The 17,368-nt window shown below is 40.0% G+C and overlaps 1 protein-coding gene across 1 annotated transcript in view; it reads right to left on the bottom strand.

The window, feature by feature from the left end:
* The window catches only part of APOLTP (apolipoprotein lipid transfer particle homolog), a 110,585-nt gene that overhangs the window by 87,221 nt on the left and 5,996 nt on the right, over positions 1 to 17,368 (bottom strand). The window contains exons 4-11 of the mRNA XM_087733037.1: positions 16,651 to 16,721; positions 14,529 to 14,694; positions 13,418 to 13,555; positions 12,352 to 12,541; positions 11,184 to 11,311; positions 4,650 to 4,753; positions 2,937 to 3,102; positions 1,336 to 1,518 (exon numbers count right to left, since the gene is read on the bottom strand). Coding sequence (XP_087589163.1) covers positions 1,336 to 1,518; positions 2,937 to 3,102; positions 4,650 to 4,753; positions 11,184 to 11,311; positions 12,352 to 12,541; positions 13,418 to 13,555; positions 14,529 to 14,694; positions 16,651 to 16,721 — 1,146 coding nt within the window. The remainder of the gene's footprint in view (positions 1 to 1,335; positions 1,519 to 2,936; positions 3,103 to 4,649; positions 4,754 to 11,183; positions 11,312 to 12,351; positions 12,542 to 13,417; positions 13,556 to 14,528; positions 14,695 to 16,650; positions 16,722 to 17,368) is intronic.

The following is a 17,368-nucleotide window of genomic DNA, read 5'->3' as shown; positions in this document are numbered from 1 at the left end:
CTACCCGCGTGGCTCTCCTTGTCCAGCTGGCAGCAAGGGGCGTAAGAGGAAGCAGGGAGAGAGCAGATGCTCAGGTCCCCATGCCAATCCCACTGACAATCAGTTAGCGACCTTGAAATCAAAGCCTCTCTTGAAAATCCCACCCCACATCCATCTTTGGGAACTTAAATGGCTGGTTTGACTTGTTGAAACACTTTTTAAGAGCTCAGTAGAGACCAGTGAGGCACCTCTGAGAGACATGAGACTGCTCACCGGTGCGGTGATGCCTCTTTCCGATGGAGAGCACAGACTTTTAAAAATACATCATCTATTCCAATTTTTTCCAATGAGAGTAACGTATCCCCAAACCATGTAAAATCCCGATTCTTCCAAAATGAACTATGTAATTTCATACAGCACAGAGTAAGAAACTGAAAACATACACAGAAACTACGATTCTATGGTTAACAGTAAGACAAAAAAGTTCAGCAATGGAATCTCTTTTGGGTTTTTCAATTAAAATTTTGTTCAAGGCTCCCAATACATAAAATCTGTTTTTTAAAGTTATTCCTTCAATAAATGGGGTAAGAACTAAAAGTGAACAGACTGCTCACACTATGGGAAGAAAAATACAAATCCCGTGTGTTTAGCTTGCACACTGGAAAATTAAACAGGCACAAATACATGAGATAAACTTAGCTCTTGGGCTCTTCCTGCTGTCTGATGCACTGTCACCACTATCTCTGTTTTCTAAGCACGATAAGGAAGAACCGATTGTTTAAGTAGGTCATCAAACAGAAGATATAAAGACATTTCTTCCACAGCAAATGTCAATTAAAGATAAAAAGCCCCAGAAAAGTGACAGGAATTACTCCTAACTCCAGATCACACGCAGCAACTAAGAATGATTTTCCTCCTCTGTCAGTCTCCCCGTATCGTGACTGACTTACAGCCAGTAACACTGCGACTCAGCAGAACTTATTAGCCAGCAATAACACAGCTACCACTAACTGTACGTGAATTTGAGTCAACAAAGGAATAGGAAACTTTCATCAACGTGCCATTTTACAGGGGGGTGATGGGTGCTCTTCCATAGCCCAAGTTATGAAGCTTATTTCATCAGAAGACCCAAGACTTTTCCTTACTTAAATACACAAGAACACCCATGCTGATAGGTTGTACGTGTTGGATTACAGAATTTTATCTGCCCATCCTACCAAAGACTAGTCATTTACAGAGCTTGTATTCATGGCTTTCTGGAAATCCACTGAATGCCATTTTTATCAAGCAAGTTGTAGATCATAAAGGGAACAGAAAAGTAAAGCATTATACCATACGCTTCCATACGATTGATACCTGGCTGAGTCCTTCTGAATCTTGCACGGTACAGTTTCCTCCCAAAAATTTCCCAAGAGTCCTCATCACACTCTGCACAGCAGGCACATCATCACAGGAGCTGTAAGCTGAGCAAAACCTATGTATGAGAGCAGTTACTCCTAAGAAGCAGCTCTGGCTTGCTCCCGGTGCCTTCAGCAAGGGCTGTAAACAAGCACAAAAAGAACAGGGTGTTGCAGAAAAGTCACTCTCATTATTACCGTAACACACAATAGAAAATAAATGTATCAAAATATTTATCCACTAAAACTCAGTCTCAACAATGCATATTTTCAAACAGCCCTGAAAGGATTTAAACAAATAAACAAACGAAAAAGGACAACCCTGCAGAGATACAGTGGAAAATTCTTCCTCCTTCATATGTAAATATATAGGCTAAATTAGTGTCAACATGATATAGACGTCAGTTCTTTTCACAAGAAATCATGCCCTGTGCACTTAGGAAGGAGTGTGAAAACAAATCTAAACTATTTACCAGGACCCTCAAAATAGTAAAACCCTCACCGGTACACAGTTTCTCTAAGTCCCACCTCAATACTTAGCAAAAAGCACTGACAGCTCACTAAGTCACGAGCAGTTTACCGTTTCTAGAATGAAAATGTTTTTCTGTACCATAAACCTGCAAATGCCAAATTTCTCTATCTTCTGAAGCAAGCCTGTTACTGTTGAAAATCCCACCACTTCAGCCAATGTTTGCAAAGCTCCAATGAACTCAAGATGAACTATTTCACACAGATGCTGTGGAAAGCCTGCTAACACTGAGAGCTGTTTTTTGTAATCCTGGTCTGAACCTGTATGATTGGGAACAGCAGGTTGTGATATATTCCGCAAGATCCTCCGTGGCTGATCATTAGTACACAAGCCAGGCAGGCATAACATTTTACTTAATTAAAAAAATATTCTTAATGGCTTATTTAAGCTACAAGAACATGATTTTACCACCTGGAACACTGCAGCTTCACAAAAAAACAGAGCAAATCCAACTTCAGATTCGAAGAGCGTGACAGATTACACTATAAACTCAGCAGAACAATAGATCTTTAAAGGAAAAATATACTATAAAATGGAGCCAGTATTACTCTGCATACAATTAACTTAGTTAAGGAAAAATATCAAAAGCTGCAACAGCGCTGCATATACAAAGGACTGAAACGTCTCCAGGTGCTAAATACAAAGCTTGCGACAGACCAAACTGGAGAATAAAGCTCTCTGTCCGAAGCAGGGGATAGCTGCAACAGCATCGTTCTCCTCACACTGACCTGACCTTCAGCCTCAAAACTAATTAGCCCAAACCAGTCTCTGGAGTCCACAGGGCAGTTCACACTTTTTTTTTTTTCCTTGAAGTCTCTAGGCTACAAATGCAAATCAAGCTCCAGTGAACAAACATGACTGCATCCTCTTTTGCAATCAGGATTAAAATAGCCAGTAGTCTCACCACCAAAATTACCTGGACAGATAGAGTTTTCTATATATCTGTGAAAAAGACTATTACTGTAAAATACAAAAATTATGAGCCAGCTGGACTGATGATAAATTAAAAAAGAAAAAACACATCCGCTCACAGCAAGAGATTCGATCATGCCCAAGGTGGGTTTAGGAATGAATGCAAATGACCAGAAGAAATATTCCACTTTCTCTTCCTCGACTTCTCCAGAAGCTATAATTTCTTTCATTAGGACAACACATGCCTCTGTAGCACAAGATGGGAGAGCATCTATTAGCGGCTGCCTGTAACAAGAAAAAAGTACAGCAAATCTAAAATGACCAGGATACTCAAGAATCAAACAACAAACACATTGAGGCTGGGCTTCTTTCAAAGCAAGTAAAAGTCCACAGGCTTAGCAAATGCTAGATTCCATAGAAATCAACACTATCCTTTGGTTTAGTGACCTTACAGAAATATGCCTCAGCCAAGATGTGATGAAGTGTATTGGTGTTTCAAGAACTGTGTGTAACCAGGCTTTTAAGAAAATATTCAGTTGCTTTCTCTGAAAATGAAGCCAAAACATATCCCAAGTTTGACTTCTACAGACTGAGGTATCTTAAAGCACTGATCTTTTATTAAGGTGTTGGGTTTTTTTCTTTCATTTCACCAATAACAAATGAAAATACTAAAACTGAATTGACTAGCTTTTACTTCCTGTGCTTTTTTAGACCTTATCTAAGTGGAAAGGTTACACCAGCATGACAGACAACGTACATTTCAGCGCTTAAGAGTCCCTCTGTAAACATTCTGTACCTACCTGCTCTGCTGGTGGATGGACACTTTTGCATTAACTAGGAAGCAGTTAAACTAAACTGGGTAAAAGCACTTGCATCAGAGTAAGAGAGCAGTCTGCATGGGATTCTTTTTAGCTCCTAAAGTTAATGACCTTGTCCTGAGTAAAATTAGTCTAAAGTTAATACAGAAAGAGGCAGAGTAGTTTAGATTACTTTCTAATATTTAAGAATATTAACATGACTATTTGTCAAAAGGTGAGAATAAACCTAAGTCGACACAAAACTTGCCCCTTTTGCATGAAGTAAAGTTTAAGATATTGTTACAAACGTGAAACCTGACATTAGATGAATTTCAAAACAGGCTGATGACATTTTGTACTGGAATCAAGTAAAAAAAACTTGGTTCTTTGTTTACACTTTTCAGAATATTGTTTTCAGAGGGAGAAAAAAATTATATTGATTTTAATAATACTGGATTAGTATTTCTGAAAGTCTCAAACCACTGGATCAGAACTATTCCTGGCTGCAGAGGAGTGGGGGCCTTGATCTTTAAAGCTGCAGGTCACTGATTGGTATAAACCATCCTGAGACCAGGCTGCTACTGAAAGACGTGGCTCCACCATGTCCACACTCCTGCCCTAATGTTTGTCTCCTCTCCCCCATGAGGACTAAGGGCACTGAAGGTACAGATCCAGGTAAGCTTTTGCATAACAAATAGCAGGAGACACTTAAAACCAGCAGCACTGATTTCCATCTAAGCCATGACTCAAGTTTCCTGTTCCTGAAACAGGAAACCTGTCCATGGGAATGGGCATGGGACGGGAAAGTGTCTATTTTGTACACAGCGTTCATTCAGTAAGGAGAGAATATCATCCTTCTGTCACATAAACAAGATCTGCAACACACATTCTTCCTTTAAAGTGCTCCAAATTTAAATCCAACATTTGGGCATGGATTTAAAACATTAATCTATTTTAAATATTTACAACACACTTCTTTCCTATATATATATATATATTTGGGGTTTTTTAATGCAACTACTAGCGGGGCCTTACCAGTTGTCTCTGCATTTAAACGCAGATCTTTGCCATAGCGCTTTTAGGGCCTCAAGAGAAAGATGTCGAAGCTCAAACACAAGAGTCGTGAAAAGGTCTGCGGTCTGTAAGGGAGCACAACAACAAATGTAATACTACAGCTGGGCAGAAAGCAGCTTTAGAGAACAGAGCACAACAAGAGACTTTGGGTTATACCAGCATTGCCATTCATTTATAATGTAATCTGAGAGTAAAACCTCCTCTCTTCCCTCTGCCCCTATCTTCCTTCCCTCCCTTGTTTTTCTCTTCAGGCTGCAAACACGCAAGGAGAAGGGCTTTCACTTAGGATGTCAGTCAGTCCCTCAAGCAACAGTGCTCAGCGACCGCTGTGCACACCACTAGCATACAGATGAATGGTACGTGTGAAAATATCCCATCTTACTGAGGAAAAGCTCAAGCATAACTGCTCTTACCTCCGCGGGCAGCGCAGGATTAGTTAAAACTGAATAGAATAGACTATTTCAGTCGGAGGGGACCAACAACGATCACCTAGTCCAACTGCCTGACCAATTCAGGGCTGACCAAAAGTTAAAGCATGTTATTATGGGCATTGTCCAAATGCCTCTTAAACACTGACAGGCTTGGGGCATTGGACTGTAGTAGCAGCAGAGCTGTTCCCCCTGGCTAAGCTGAATTGCTACAACATAGAGCAGCGATTTTACCCGCAGTACATTATCACACACAGTTTTCAGCGTAAGGGAAGTCTAGGCCTTCATTCACAAGCTGCCCCTTGCTCTTGTGGGCAAAACGGAAAAACCCACTTTAGGGTTACTTCATTAAAAAAACCCTAAGTATTTCAATCTGACTGTACAGTTGAAGCTGAATACTTCTGTTTAATAATTTATTTGCATGTGCATGGCTGGAAGAAATCAAGAGCAATTCAGAGCTGCCCCACACTTTTCTGTTAAGTGAAGTAGCCACCTGTACTAGCCTTTACACTAAAAAAACAAACGATCACTCCCACCCCCACCCCCATCTTCACTTACATGGCACTATCAGTTTCCTATTAGCCGAAACAAATATTTTTTAGAAACTACCATCTCGAGGTACTTTTGGATGTGTATTACATTGCCAGCAATAATTTTTATTTTCTAAAATGTGATGCTGGAAATCAAATTAATCAAATGTTAAATTGAACTGAACACATTATCAAGAAGATAGAAGCCTTTCTATTTTTATGCTTTTTTCGGATTATTTTCATTTGCACATACACATGGTAATTTGGCCTCAGTAGAAGCTTTTGGAAAATGGTATTTTAAAGGCTAAATAGCATGTAGATGTGTTCCTCTGTGACCTGATCCAAAGTTCAAGAAGGGAGATAGGTATCGTTACTTGAAAAAATATCAGAATGTTCAATACAGTAGCTTTTATGTTCACTGTAACCTAACTTTATAATGTACAAGTTTTCATCATGGTCCATGTCATACAGGTTCACTTCAATTCTTCATTCACTTCAGACGTGAAAGGCTTGGACATAGGACTACTGCTCTGGTTCCAAAGAAAACATTTTTCTTTGTGTAAAAATCATACAAACAAAGTCTAATTCCACTAAGTGACATTTCCAAAGGTCTGGGGAGAGACCTACTTTGACTTCCTGACCTTCCTTCCAGAGGCTGCTTCCAAAAGCAATGAAAAATTAGAATAACCCAGTGCCAGCATTTGATTTTAATTTAAGACTGCCAAGACTTTCAGTAAAAAGAAGCTGTCTTTCAGTAAGAAGGTGGAAAAAATTCTTACCGTGTTGTTTGACAGGCTGAGGGAACAATTTTTCAGATCCAATACAAACATTGTTTATGGTTTTGTTCTTTTGGGACTTCCTTTCTTTTTAGCAAGAATATATTAATTTCATCAAATTGAAATTTATTCCTGTACGTGAAGCCCTACCTGGGTATTGATTCCGATAACATTTATAATTCCACAGCTACAATTCAGTTAGATCCACATGTATCCCATTCCATTCCATCATTACCTTTAAGGTCTATTTTAAAAAGAAATTGCCAAACCCTGAACACTATGGAGCTAGTGAAACAGATTACATTTCATGGTCTACAAAATATTCAGAGAACTGTATTTAATGAAGTTCTTCAAAAGCATTTGTAAAACACAGGCCTTACGTGCAAGTTTACACGTGCAAATACGCTACGGGCAGCAGGGTTAGGGGAGCTGGGGAGCCTCACGGATCTCATCACAAGGAGCTGTGTGTGCAGCTGCTGCTGGGCTCAGGTGGTTCATCAGCTGGAGGCCACAGCACAGTTCAAGATAAAATTTCCAGACTGATATATTTCCAGGTGATATAATTTTAGACTGTAGACTGACTTCATTCTGCTTCACACCTGCTGACTAGACAAGCTCCCATCTAATAACTCAGTGCAAAATTTCACAGAGAAGCAGCTATATTTACTTCCTAATAACAAAGCTTCAAAATGAACTGTCTGGTCAGGTGGGTTGGTTTTATTTTTTAAGGTAGGTTGCGTTGAAATTGAGCTGTCAGATAAACAATAACCTCATTGTAAATTCCTCTATTTGTAGTATTGTAATAACAAACTACATGCAAATTTGGCTCCCATTCCCACCCCTAAATGAAGCATAAGGAAGCCTGGCTTTTATTCTACATAGAAGCTTGCTTTTCCTTCTACCTGTAGACTTACTGTAGCTCTACTTAAAAAAAAAAAATCCTCTGGAAGCATAAACGTGGTATAGTTTAGATTGGAGGGTAAAGCAGTAAAATGTTTCCCAATAAAAGTGTTTCACTTACCCTTTGAAAGCTTAACACCTTATTTGCTGCCAAGTATAAGCCCACGTAATCACAAGGGAGGTTGCTTTGAAAATGTGTTCAACGAACACCTTTGGTTTTGCCTACTAATTTATGTCCTCAGTGAAAGGGTGACGCCTTCTCTCCAGTAATTTTAGTATATATACCTTTGGAATTACATAGTTGTCTCTTCTCCATACTTCTGGTTTTCAGCTGTCTGATTTCTTTTTTCAACAATACATATGTTAAAGAACAAGTGATTTCCTTGAATTGAAGACCAAGCGCGAAATGAGATGGAGGTCACACACTCTTCTCTCTCAAGTCTACTGGTTGCACACCTACGGTTATTCTCTCCCTGCCACGGCATAACTTCCCTTCCTTCTGATCCTCAACGGTTCTTTCTTATTTGGTTTTTTACCTTGCCAGCTAACCTTATTTCAGCCTCAATTTCAGGAAGGATGTAATTGTGCCTGGTCATGGACCAGGTTTAAGTGACCTAACAGGCCATTCCCAATACAGTCTTCTAAGGCTTTCCAATTCACAGCAGACAAAGACTTCTGTTCCTGGTAAAGTTATTATTATAGTCATACAGAAAAAGAACAGTCGAATTTCAAAAAGCAAAATCATCCATGTAACTACAGTATCTTAATTCATCTTGATAATCAGAACATCTTCCTTACCTGGGAAATATTCTGTTCTACTCCCTACAGCCACAAGTTAGAAACACGCAAATCCTACCACCCAACTAGGTAGTAACTAGCAAGTAGAATGCCTTATGAGAAAAACAAACGGTGAGACCATGCCCTAAAGGTAAACTCTTTTGGGTCAGACTGGAGTACAGGAGTTGGGCAGAGTGAATCGGACACACTCTTGCCCACACTGCTTAACGCACACGCAGCCACATTCACTAGAGCTGCTAATCCAGCATCCAAATCCAGACGGCCAAATGTAAATGCAGCCACCAGGAGAAGCTGTGTGACAGGCTTCCTTCAAGCCTCTCTCCGTTGAGGGTCCCTTCTCCCCATCCCTTTGACCATTCTTTGTCAGTATGCGGCTTGTTCACTTAATGGTCCATTAGCTAATCTACATCCACATTGAAATTCAATCTTGGCTCATAATAGCATTAAAAAATTAAACAACAACTTTGCTTCCTTGGAAGTGACACAGTCTCCACCCCCATTTTCTCAGCCCTTCGCTGTTTTCCCTGGAGTTGGGGATTTTCCCTTCCATTTATTCTTGGTTTTGTGTCTTGAAAGAAATGCATAATCTCGCCTCATTCAGAGTCAAACAATAAGGGGACAAACAAGCTATACATGCGTAACAGCGGAGCTGTCTCCCAAGCAACGCTGTGGGCATTCCCATAACTTCTTTCCTGGCCCAAAGGACATTTTATCGTTTGGGATAATAAAGATCCCCTTTGAAATGTCTTGTCACACAGAAGGAACACCCTGAAACAGTGAAAATGGCTGACAACCAAGCGAACCCTGTCCTGGGACAGGCATATGATGAATAATTCACCTCTTTTTTAGGCAGTGGCGCAGACAGCAGCCACTTGTGCTAATCTTAGTAATTTACAAAACAAATTTCCCACACATGAAGCCAGTGGGCCTCTTTGGAGACAGAAGTGACATCCCACTGTTACTGGGAAAAATCGTCTCCCATTCTTTCAAAGACACTGAATTATGGGTGTTCAAAAGAAGGTAGGATTTAGAGAAAGTTTCTCAGGTCCACTGCAGTAATTTCTTTTTTCAACATTTTCCAAGCAGTGTTTAGATTCTCTAGTCTGTTCCTAAATGCCATTACATACTGCTGTTATGATGACATTATCGGACCCAAAGAGGCTGCTTTTATTCTACGTTAGCAAGAACCATTACATTTATGGCTCTGTTCGCTCTCCATAGCCCCAACCTCCCTAGCGTGCAGCTAAGAAAGATGGCAGAATTGCTTATAACTCAGAGAGAGAAACCTATTGCATATACCACCCCTCCAAAAGGCCACCTGCTGCTTTCTCCTCAGCCCTGTGCTGAGGTCTTTGTCAGGCTGTGATACCAGGTCAGACTCTGATCACCATTTAATAGGTTGGGAGTAACTGCTCAGGTTGTAATTTATCATAGCTGACTGAAGTTGCGTGTTTCAGTTGTCGTGACTGTGATCCTTCTCCAGCCTATGCCTTTACCTTAAGTCTCACACCACATTACACAAACGCCTACTTGTGCTCATTGATCACAGCTAAAGCTAAGAGAAAGGTGAATATACACAGTATATTAATTTTTGAACAGGCACCACTGGCCTGCAGAGCTGTAATCCAGCTGCTCACTCTTCTCCAGTCCCCATAAAGCCTGTACTCCATCTCACAGTATCTGTGTCCCCCCCCAGGGAAGAGACAGGCAGAGCTTTTGTTGTTTGACATGGGACTTAACCTAGACAAAGGAAGGTGAAGTGCCTTCTCCTAGGCCAGGTCTTAAGTTTTTGTTAACGTCACTTGTACCTACATGCATTTACAGGAGAGATCACAGCCCCACTGCACAAGAAATAACCCTGCTCAAAAGTACGAGCAATCTAACAAGACAAGAACATCAGAGGACAGGGAATATATCAGGAATGAGCTGACTAAACTCATCAGTGGCAAATTCATGGAGGAACCAAGGCCCAGTTCAGTGCTTTTCCCATTAGACCACACTTGTTTTCTAGTAATATTCTGACCATGAATGACTTAATCAAGAAGTGTGTTCTATTTTCACATTTACATTTTTTTCACATTGTTCTGTATAGGAACTTCATTACTAGCAAGAACCACTCCATCTGAAGCACAATGGGATATGAAGTGCCCTCTCTTTTAGATCATTGCCCTCAGTTCATCTCAGGTCAGCGATGATTAAAGTGCCATCATCTGTTGATCCTTCTGTATTGTATATAACAGGTGTTGTTGGTAATGTCTGAATTTCACAGAAGACAGGGATCTTCATTTCAAAGACAGTGACAAATACTGATCCAGCTGCTGCCTTACAAGACCTGAGCGAGCTAAGGAGACAGGCAGACCCTCATCTAGAATGATGGTTATCATAGAAAAAAATGAAGCCACTGCATGTTCCACGTGACCAGAATATTCCACCCTGTCTTAGCAGCATTCACCAATGAAAATGGTTTAGGTGAGAAGAGATTCCCTTCTGGACCCAAGCAGCATCCCCAGAGAACACGATGGGTATTATTACAATTCATCAGAAGCACGTGGAACCAACCAGACAAGATCAAGAGGCAAGGATTTCATGTGCAAACTATTTTGAGGGGATGAGGCAACAGAAGGACCACAGAACTCCAATAAATATGGAAACAACAGCACTACCAGGGGCAGTATCCCACGCTAAAGCTATAGAAAATGGTTTTTACAATTAAGCATCAAAACAGTCAGTGATAATCCAAACCAGACACTTTTTTTGTTTGGGTTTTTTTCCACAGCAAAACAAAAATCCAGAACATTTTCCTTCAGATTAACTTAGAATATAGTTCAAAATTGCTTTTGACCAATATTCAGGGGACATATGACATTTTGACTCTTCAGTTTGATTTACTGTTTATGTAGGAAAATGATACTTCAAAGCATCTTATTCTATAATTCCCAAAACAATGGAAGGCTTCAGTATTTCAAAATTGCTGCTCTCCTGGTCACCTCTTATCTGTGCAGGAGAACTCTCAGACCCCAAAGGGCCTTACAAGGAAACAGAGGTTCTGTGTAAAAGGCTTACCTCAAAACTCGCACTATGTGCCAAGCAAAGCTTCCACACTAGTTCAGTCACTGCCCCTCCAGTGACTTCCCTCTCGGTTTGTTCCCTTTCATAGAGCATGCTGGTCACATACAGATCCTCGGAGTCCACTGGAAGGACATAAGGAAAAATCAGATATCTGGTGGTTGCTGGCCATTTGCTATGGTTAACCCTACATACTAGGGGAAAGTTTCTCTCTCAGCCTTATTTCTACATGTAAGAATCTCTCTAGTCTCAGTAAAGCCAAGGGATGAATATGAATGCCTGCAGTCAGGTTGAATTTAAGAATGCAACAGAATAAAGGCCTAAAGACAAGTGTGACCTGAAAGAAACAGTCAGAGAAACAAGACAAAGAAGATACACATGAAGAAAGTCCCACTTTCCATCAATATGCCTCTTACAATGGCCCTGCTACTTTACATTCATCGCCCTTTCCAATTTTATCTAATCACTTGCTCCCCTCAAAAACTCAACGGGAGATCTAAGCACCAAGAAAAATAAATAGTTCAGCTCTTAACCTCTTCCTGAGGAAGAATCTTGTCATCTTATGTCGGTGTAACTATAAACAAAAAGCATCCTGGAAATTTGGATTTTCCTTTAAAAAAAAAAAAATCTGTTTAGTAGACAAAAAAGTAGTACAAAATGTTTCTCAACATTTAGAGCTCAACTTTAAATCTTTCCTCAGGCAAGCCTCCCATTGACTTCAGTAAAATCATTCTCCTAAGGAGAAGCACACAGAGCAAAGAATGAGCAAAAACTGAAACAGTTCTCAGACACGGCACGTCCTTAGTTCCATTAGGACTTGCAATTATTTAGGCTCCATTTGTACACAAACTAGGAATTGTCCACAGACACAGGAAGGCTGATGCTCTGCGTACAAGGGAGCTAGGTATGTCAAGTAGGTAAAAAAAGGGTTGGCCGTTAAGGAAATCTATCACTTTTGGAGACCCACCCAGCTTCCAGTTATAGCAGGCCCCAACTCCCAAAGAAGGGGCAGCTCTCAGTAGCCCAGCCTGTAAAAACATCCACTTTCACATAGTTTAATGCATGAAAGGAAATATCTCTGCAAAGGGTTCTCACAGGCAAGACACAGTCCCAAGATTTTTCTAGGAAATAAATTTACTTTATTTTAGCAGAAACATCATGTTACCTTTTTTGTACAGTGTCTCTGTTTCCACTTGAAAGAGTTTCAGCGAAGACTGTGTCTGCGTCTTTGCCCCGCTGCCCTTCTGAGAGAACGGCGTAACAAGGTTGGACTCCGTACATTTGGCCTCCGCCAGGACTCCATCCTTAACGCTCTGAACACATTCCAGTTTGGAGGACAGGATCTGCTGCTCAGACTGAGAAGAACAGATACTTCAGGTAAAGTCTTGATGACCTATGTCAGCCTGCCCAATCTTTTCTCTCCCAGCTTCATGGAGGATTCCAGTTCTGTGATACAGGGTGAAGTCTCTTGTCCAGACCTCTGAGAGCCCCCAGCCTGTGGAGGTTAATACGCTCTTTATTTTCAGTCTAGTTTTTCCACCACTGAAATGCAACTGCTACTAACTTTCAGTGTCAAATGGTCTCAGTTCATTTCAGCTCACATAGCATCAGTGTTAAGCAGATCTTTTTGGTAGGCAGAGTAGAGAAAAGCAAAAGGCTGGTAAATTACGACTAGCTAGTACAATACAAGAAGCAAGTAATATTCACCTGATAATAACAGCACAAGATACAAACATAGACTGTATTTGCCATGAACAATGGAAAGCTGTAAGTCTGGCTTTTAGAAAAGCTTCTATCTTTCCAAAGTTTTCTGCAAATAACAACTGTCCTTGCACAATGTATTTTTCTTATCCACATCTCTACTTTCAGTTTACCACTATAACATATTTTAATGACAAGAGTTTAATCCAGGCGCCTAACAACCTCTTGCATTTATACTATAATGCTCATCAACTACAATGCAAATTTGCATGAAAAACAAATTCTGTGAATAACAGGCGTTACAGGGACAATAGTATTCATCATTTCTTTGCTAAGGATTCAAGTTTGGGCAGACACACACAAATATAATTAAGCATAAATTACGATTCAAAAATGTTTTTTTAATTTACATTACGAAGAACATTCCCACTAGCAGAAGAACCTGACGTGAATTGCAGACCTGGTATTTAGACTCTTCAAAGAAATTAAAAGGCCCTGTGGAAGAATCAGTGTCATTCCCTAACACTTACCGACATATGAGGAAGAGGAACAGACTGCACCGAAGTAAAAGCAGAATACCGATGCGAGCAGAGGTTTAAGTCCCTTGTCTTGACAAGAACAGGGCCTTGTCGCTGATACCTGGTGGGGCATATTCCCAGAACATCCACCTAGTAAGAAAGGTACAGTGTTGAATCACACATGCACACATACAATACAAGCAGGCATTATGGGCTATTACAATTAATTTTAATAATTGCTTTGTTGTAATAACAATGCAAAAGAGACCTAAATTCTCCCTTGCAGGACACTGGCTTCACCACAAAAGCCATGGAAAGGCAAATAATTTTGAAGGCCTTAGTCAAACTTTATAGTTGCCGGGGTCTGTTGATTTGTTTAACTTCACTGTGTTATTCTGAATCAGATCTTTTACAGATGTATGCTTTTTCATTTAAGATTTTGTGGGTTTGCAGGGAAGCATTAATTCAGAAGAGCATTTCTACTCAGAAGAAATGTAATTACATATGGGTGTCCAAAGCATTATTGCAGAACATCTATTTAAGCACTGATATGTAGCAATAGCATGAGAATGAGGGAGCGCATATCATGCTGAAGGTCAGTCTAGAGATTGCTCTTCACAACAGAAGTGCAGCCGTTGAGGTACCTCAGCTGCACTCACACAAACACACGGGCGACGGTGGGGTACTCCGGCCTATTATTTCAGTGTATCACAGCAGAACTTGAGCTTAAGTATTCAAAAAAACAATTGCAAAGAGCTCTAAGAAGCCTGATCTTAAAGCCTCTTGAAATTAATGAAAAAAAGACATGATGAATAATCATGAATAATTAATATTGCATTTTCCCCAGAGAACAGGTAAAACACAAGCCCTGGTGTTACAACTCCTCAGAGAACTCCACAATACACAGCTTTTCCTCAGATAACACGGCAGTGAATTCCAACCTTCAACAAGAATGTAAATTATAGATAATTTCATAACATTCACTACAAAAAGCAATCAGATGAACACCACTGGCTGCTGACCAGTCACCACGTGGCAAAAACCTTTATTTAAAACGGGAACAGACTTAACATGCACAAGGGCTAACAGCCACCCTAGAGCATGAGTCTACCAACGGTCTCACCTCTTCAACGACTGCACTAGCAGTGGACGCTTGCGAGGTCTGCAGGACACTGAGAATGCCTCGCTTTATGTTCAGTGCCCAGGTCTGTTCACTCCTCACAGGACAGAGCCTCAGAACTTTCCCATCATGGAAAGAAAAATGAAGAGGATGCTGTTCTAGTATTTTCCTGCAATAAAATAGTTTATAGTTTCTTGCTTCGAACAGTGGCCACAAGTCAGTTTATGACATTAGACTCAGATTTTCTTAACAGAGCTGTTCCTCCACAATGGATCTGTCTTATTCTGTACCTCCATTCTTTATAGCAAGCCTCTATTCATGAATTCACCCTGACCCTAAAAGCCCTTAAAAAACAAAACAAAACAAAACAAAACAAAACAAAACAAAACAAAACAAAACAAAACAAAACAAAACCTATCAAGATATCACAGCATCTTTGACATAACTGCAGCACTTAATAAAGCCAAATCCTGGTAAATTCTCTACAAGTAATTATACTTAATGGCAACGATTCTTGTTTAATATAAGAGAGGAATTCCATTTTATGATTGCATTAATGATTCATATCTTCCTGCTCTGCTCTGCTAGGTGTACATACCGGGGCTCTATCCCAGTGTTATCCCCCAGTCTCTGTTGTCAGTTCACTCCTTCATTGCTTTTGCTCTCCCGGATTGAGAGCACAGTGTTTTCTACTTTTGCAAAAGATCATTTTTTAACATTGATTTTCACTCCTAATATAACGTACTTTAATCATATATTTCGCCTCTAAATGGGGAAAAATAAGCCATCCAAAGGAAGAAATCTACAGTAGCCCAATGGGCAGCTCCCATACAGGGAGACACACAGTTGTTCATCTGCACATTAACTGTGGAACTAATTGTTTGTCTCATCAACCAGGTCACAAAGACAATGTAAGAGAAAAACTTTTAATGCACAAACACCTGGATAAACTCTTTCCAGGAGAAGAGATTGTGCACATGGGATAAGGGTTTCTGAACTCCTAGGCAACATGGTTGCTTTTGCTGCTATCTGTGGAAATTACATGCATGTTCAGAGGACAAGCTAGACCACTGTATATTCACAATAGGCTGAGGCAAATGCTAATACGGTTCACTCGTCTGAATAATTATTTTCAATAGCCAAGTTTCACTGAATGCTTTCTTTGCTACCTTTATTTTTTGGCTTCTCTGCAAAGAACAAGACACAACTGCTCTTCCCTCTATGAAAATCCTGCAAATAACTTCACGGAAGATCTGCCTGTACTCTGATTTGAACTCTGATACCACTACCCTTACCGTGGAACACAGAGCTCTTTCTGATGAATATAAAAAGCAATGCATTTACTCCAAACTTGCTCTTTTTGACCCTTGGAATTGAGTCAATTATCTCAGTTCTCAGTGTTGTTTAAAGGCTGAGAATCCAAGTGGCAGGACAAAGAGGAAGATTACAAGGCTGAGCTTAATCAGACAACAGAACTGGGTTTTTTTTGATGACACAAGAAGCGTCAGCTCTCTGGGAAAATACCAGACCTCCACAGTTTGAAGAGACGTTTTTGTACAGGCATCTTCACTGGAGTCTATACCTTTGCAAGTCAGAGGGAAACATACTGACATATGTTATGAATGAGCTATTAAAAACAAAAACATCAAAGGAAGAAAATGACATTAGATGAATAAATGCAATTGAAATATCCTGGAAGGAAAAAACCAACATTTTGCATTGTGAGAATCCTCCAAACCAAGAACTTCTGAAATGTACTTCCAAACCCAATAGTCTGTACAAGTAGCAACTGCAACTTGGAGAATTAGTGAGCAATCCCTGCACGCTGCTAGCCAGCTAGAGGCCTGATAATTTGTACCCAGCATAATTTTAATTGTCTACTCTCCAAAAGTTTTTACATACAAAGGGATGAAAAAAAAAAACCACCTTTTTGGCCCAAATCTCTCTCATTTTGCTGATGGTGCTCATATCTTGATCCTTGCTTTTTCAAAAAAAAAAAAACAAAAAAACAACCAACTAAAACTAAACAGAGTATGAAACAGAGTGAACAATATCAAGTCAAGCTGCTGCTAAGCCACATAGCTTAAAATAAACAAGAACTAGACCAGATGAGAAGTTTTTCTACCTTAGACTGTTCATTTCCTTCAGAGGCTCCTCTCTGGATGCAAGACTTTTCTTAATCTGTACATCTTGCACCTAGGAGCAAAGATTATAGAGCAACAAATATCATTGTCAATAGGAACTGGTTGACTTTGTCACATAAGGATATCTACACAGAATGTCACAGACAATGAAAAAAGGCTCAGTTTTGCAAGTAACACAACTGCCAATAGCCACATCTTCAGGTTGCATATCTGAGACAGTTTCCAGAAATTTCTTCTACAAAGAAGTTTCACTCACTATTAAATACATTTTATACGGCACTGTTACATCCCTTTCATTTTCAAGCCAGAAGCAATCACCTACTCTGGGGTAAAGTAGGAGCCTGGATAAACGCAACTCCTTTCTACTCCAGTTGAGAAGCAAAATGACTGTCCATCTCAGTTGACTCTTGAGACTATACCTGGTAACGTTCTCAGTACTCAGTAGCCATTTCACAGCTTACTCTTACTGAATTCAGAGGAGAAAACGCATACTCAAGTTCATTATGGAATTTCCTAAAGTACTTGCAGTTTGGCTGGTTGTGGTAAGGAAGAACTGTTCTCAAATGGTAACGGTAAAATGGTAAAAATGGTGGTGCTCTGCCCCACTTTAAGTACAACATAGACTGCAACTTTTTGTAACTTTTTTTCTTAATATCTTCTACTTTTTTATTTTTTATAAAGACAAGCATTCAACTACAT

This window comes from Nipponia nippon, unplaced genomic scaffold (assembly GCF_047370975.1).
Source record: "Nipponia nippon isolate SJK-2023a ecotype South Korea unplaced genomic scaffold, ASM4737097v1 scaffold_5, whole genome shotgun sequence".
Taxonomy (NCBI): domain Eukaryota; kingdom Metazoa; phylum Chordata; class Aves; order Pelecaniformes; family Threskiornithidae; genus Nipponia; species Nipponia nippon.
This window is presented reverse-complemented; position numbering and strand designations above follow the sequence as displayed.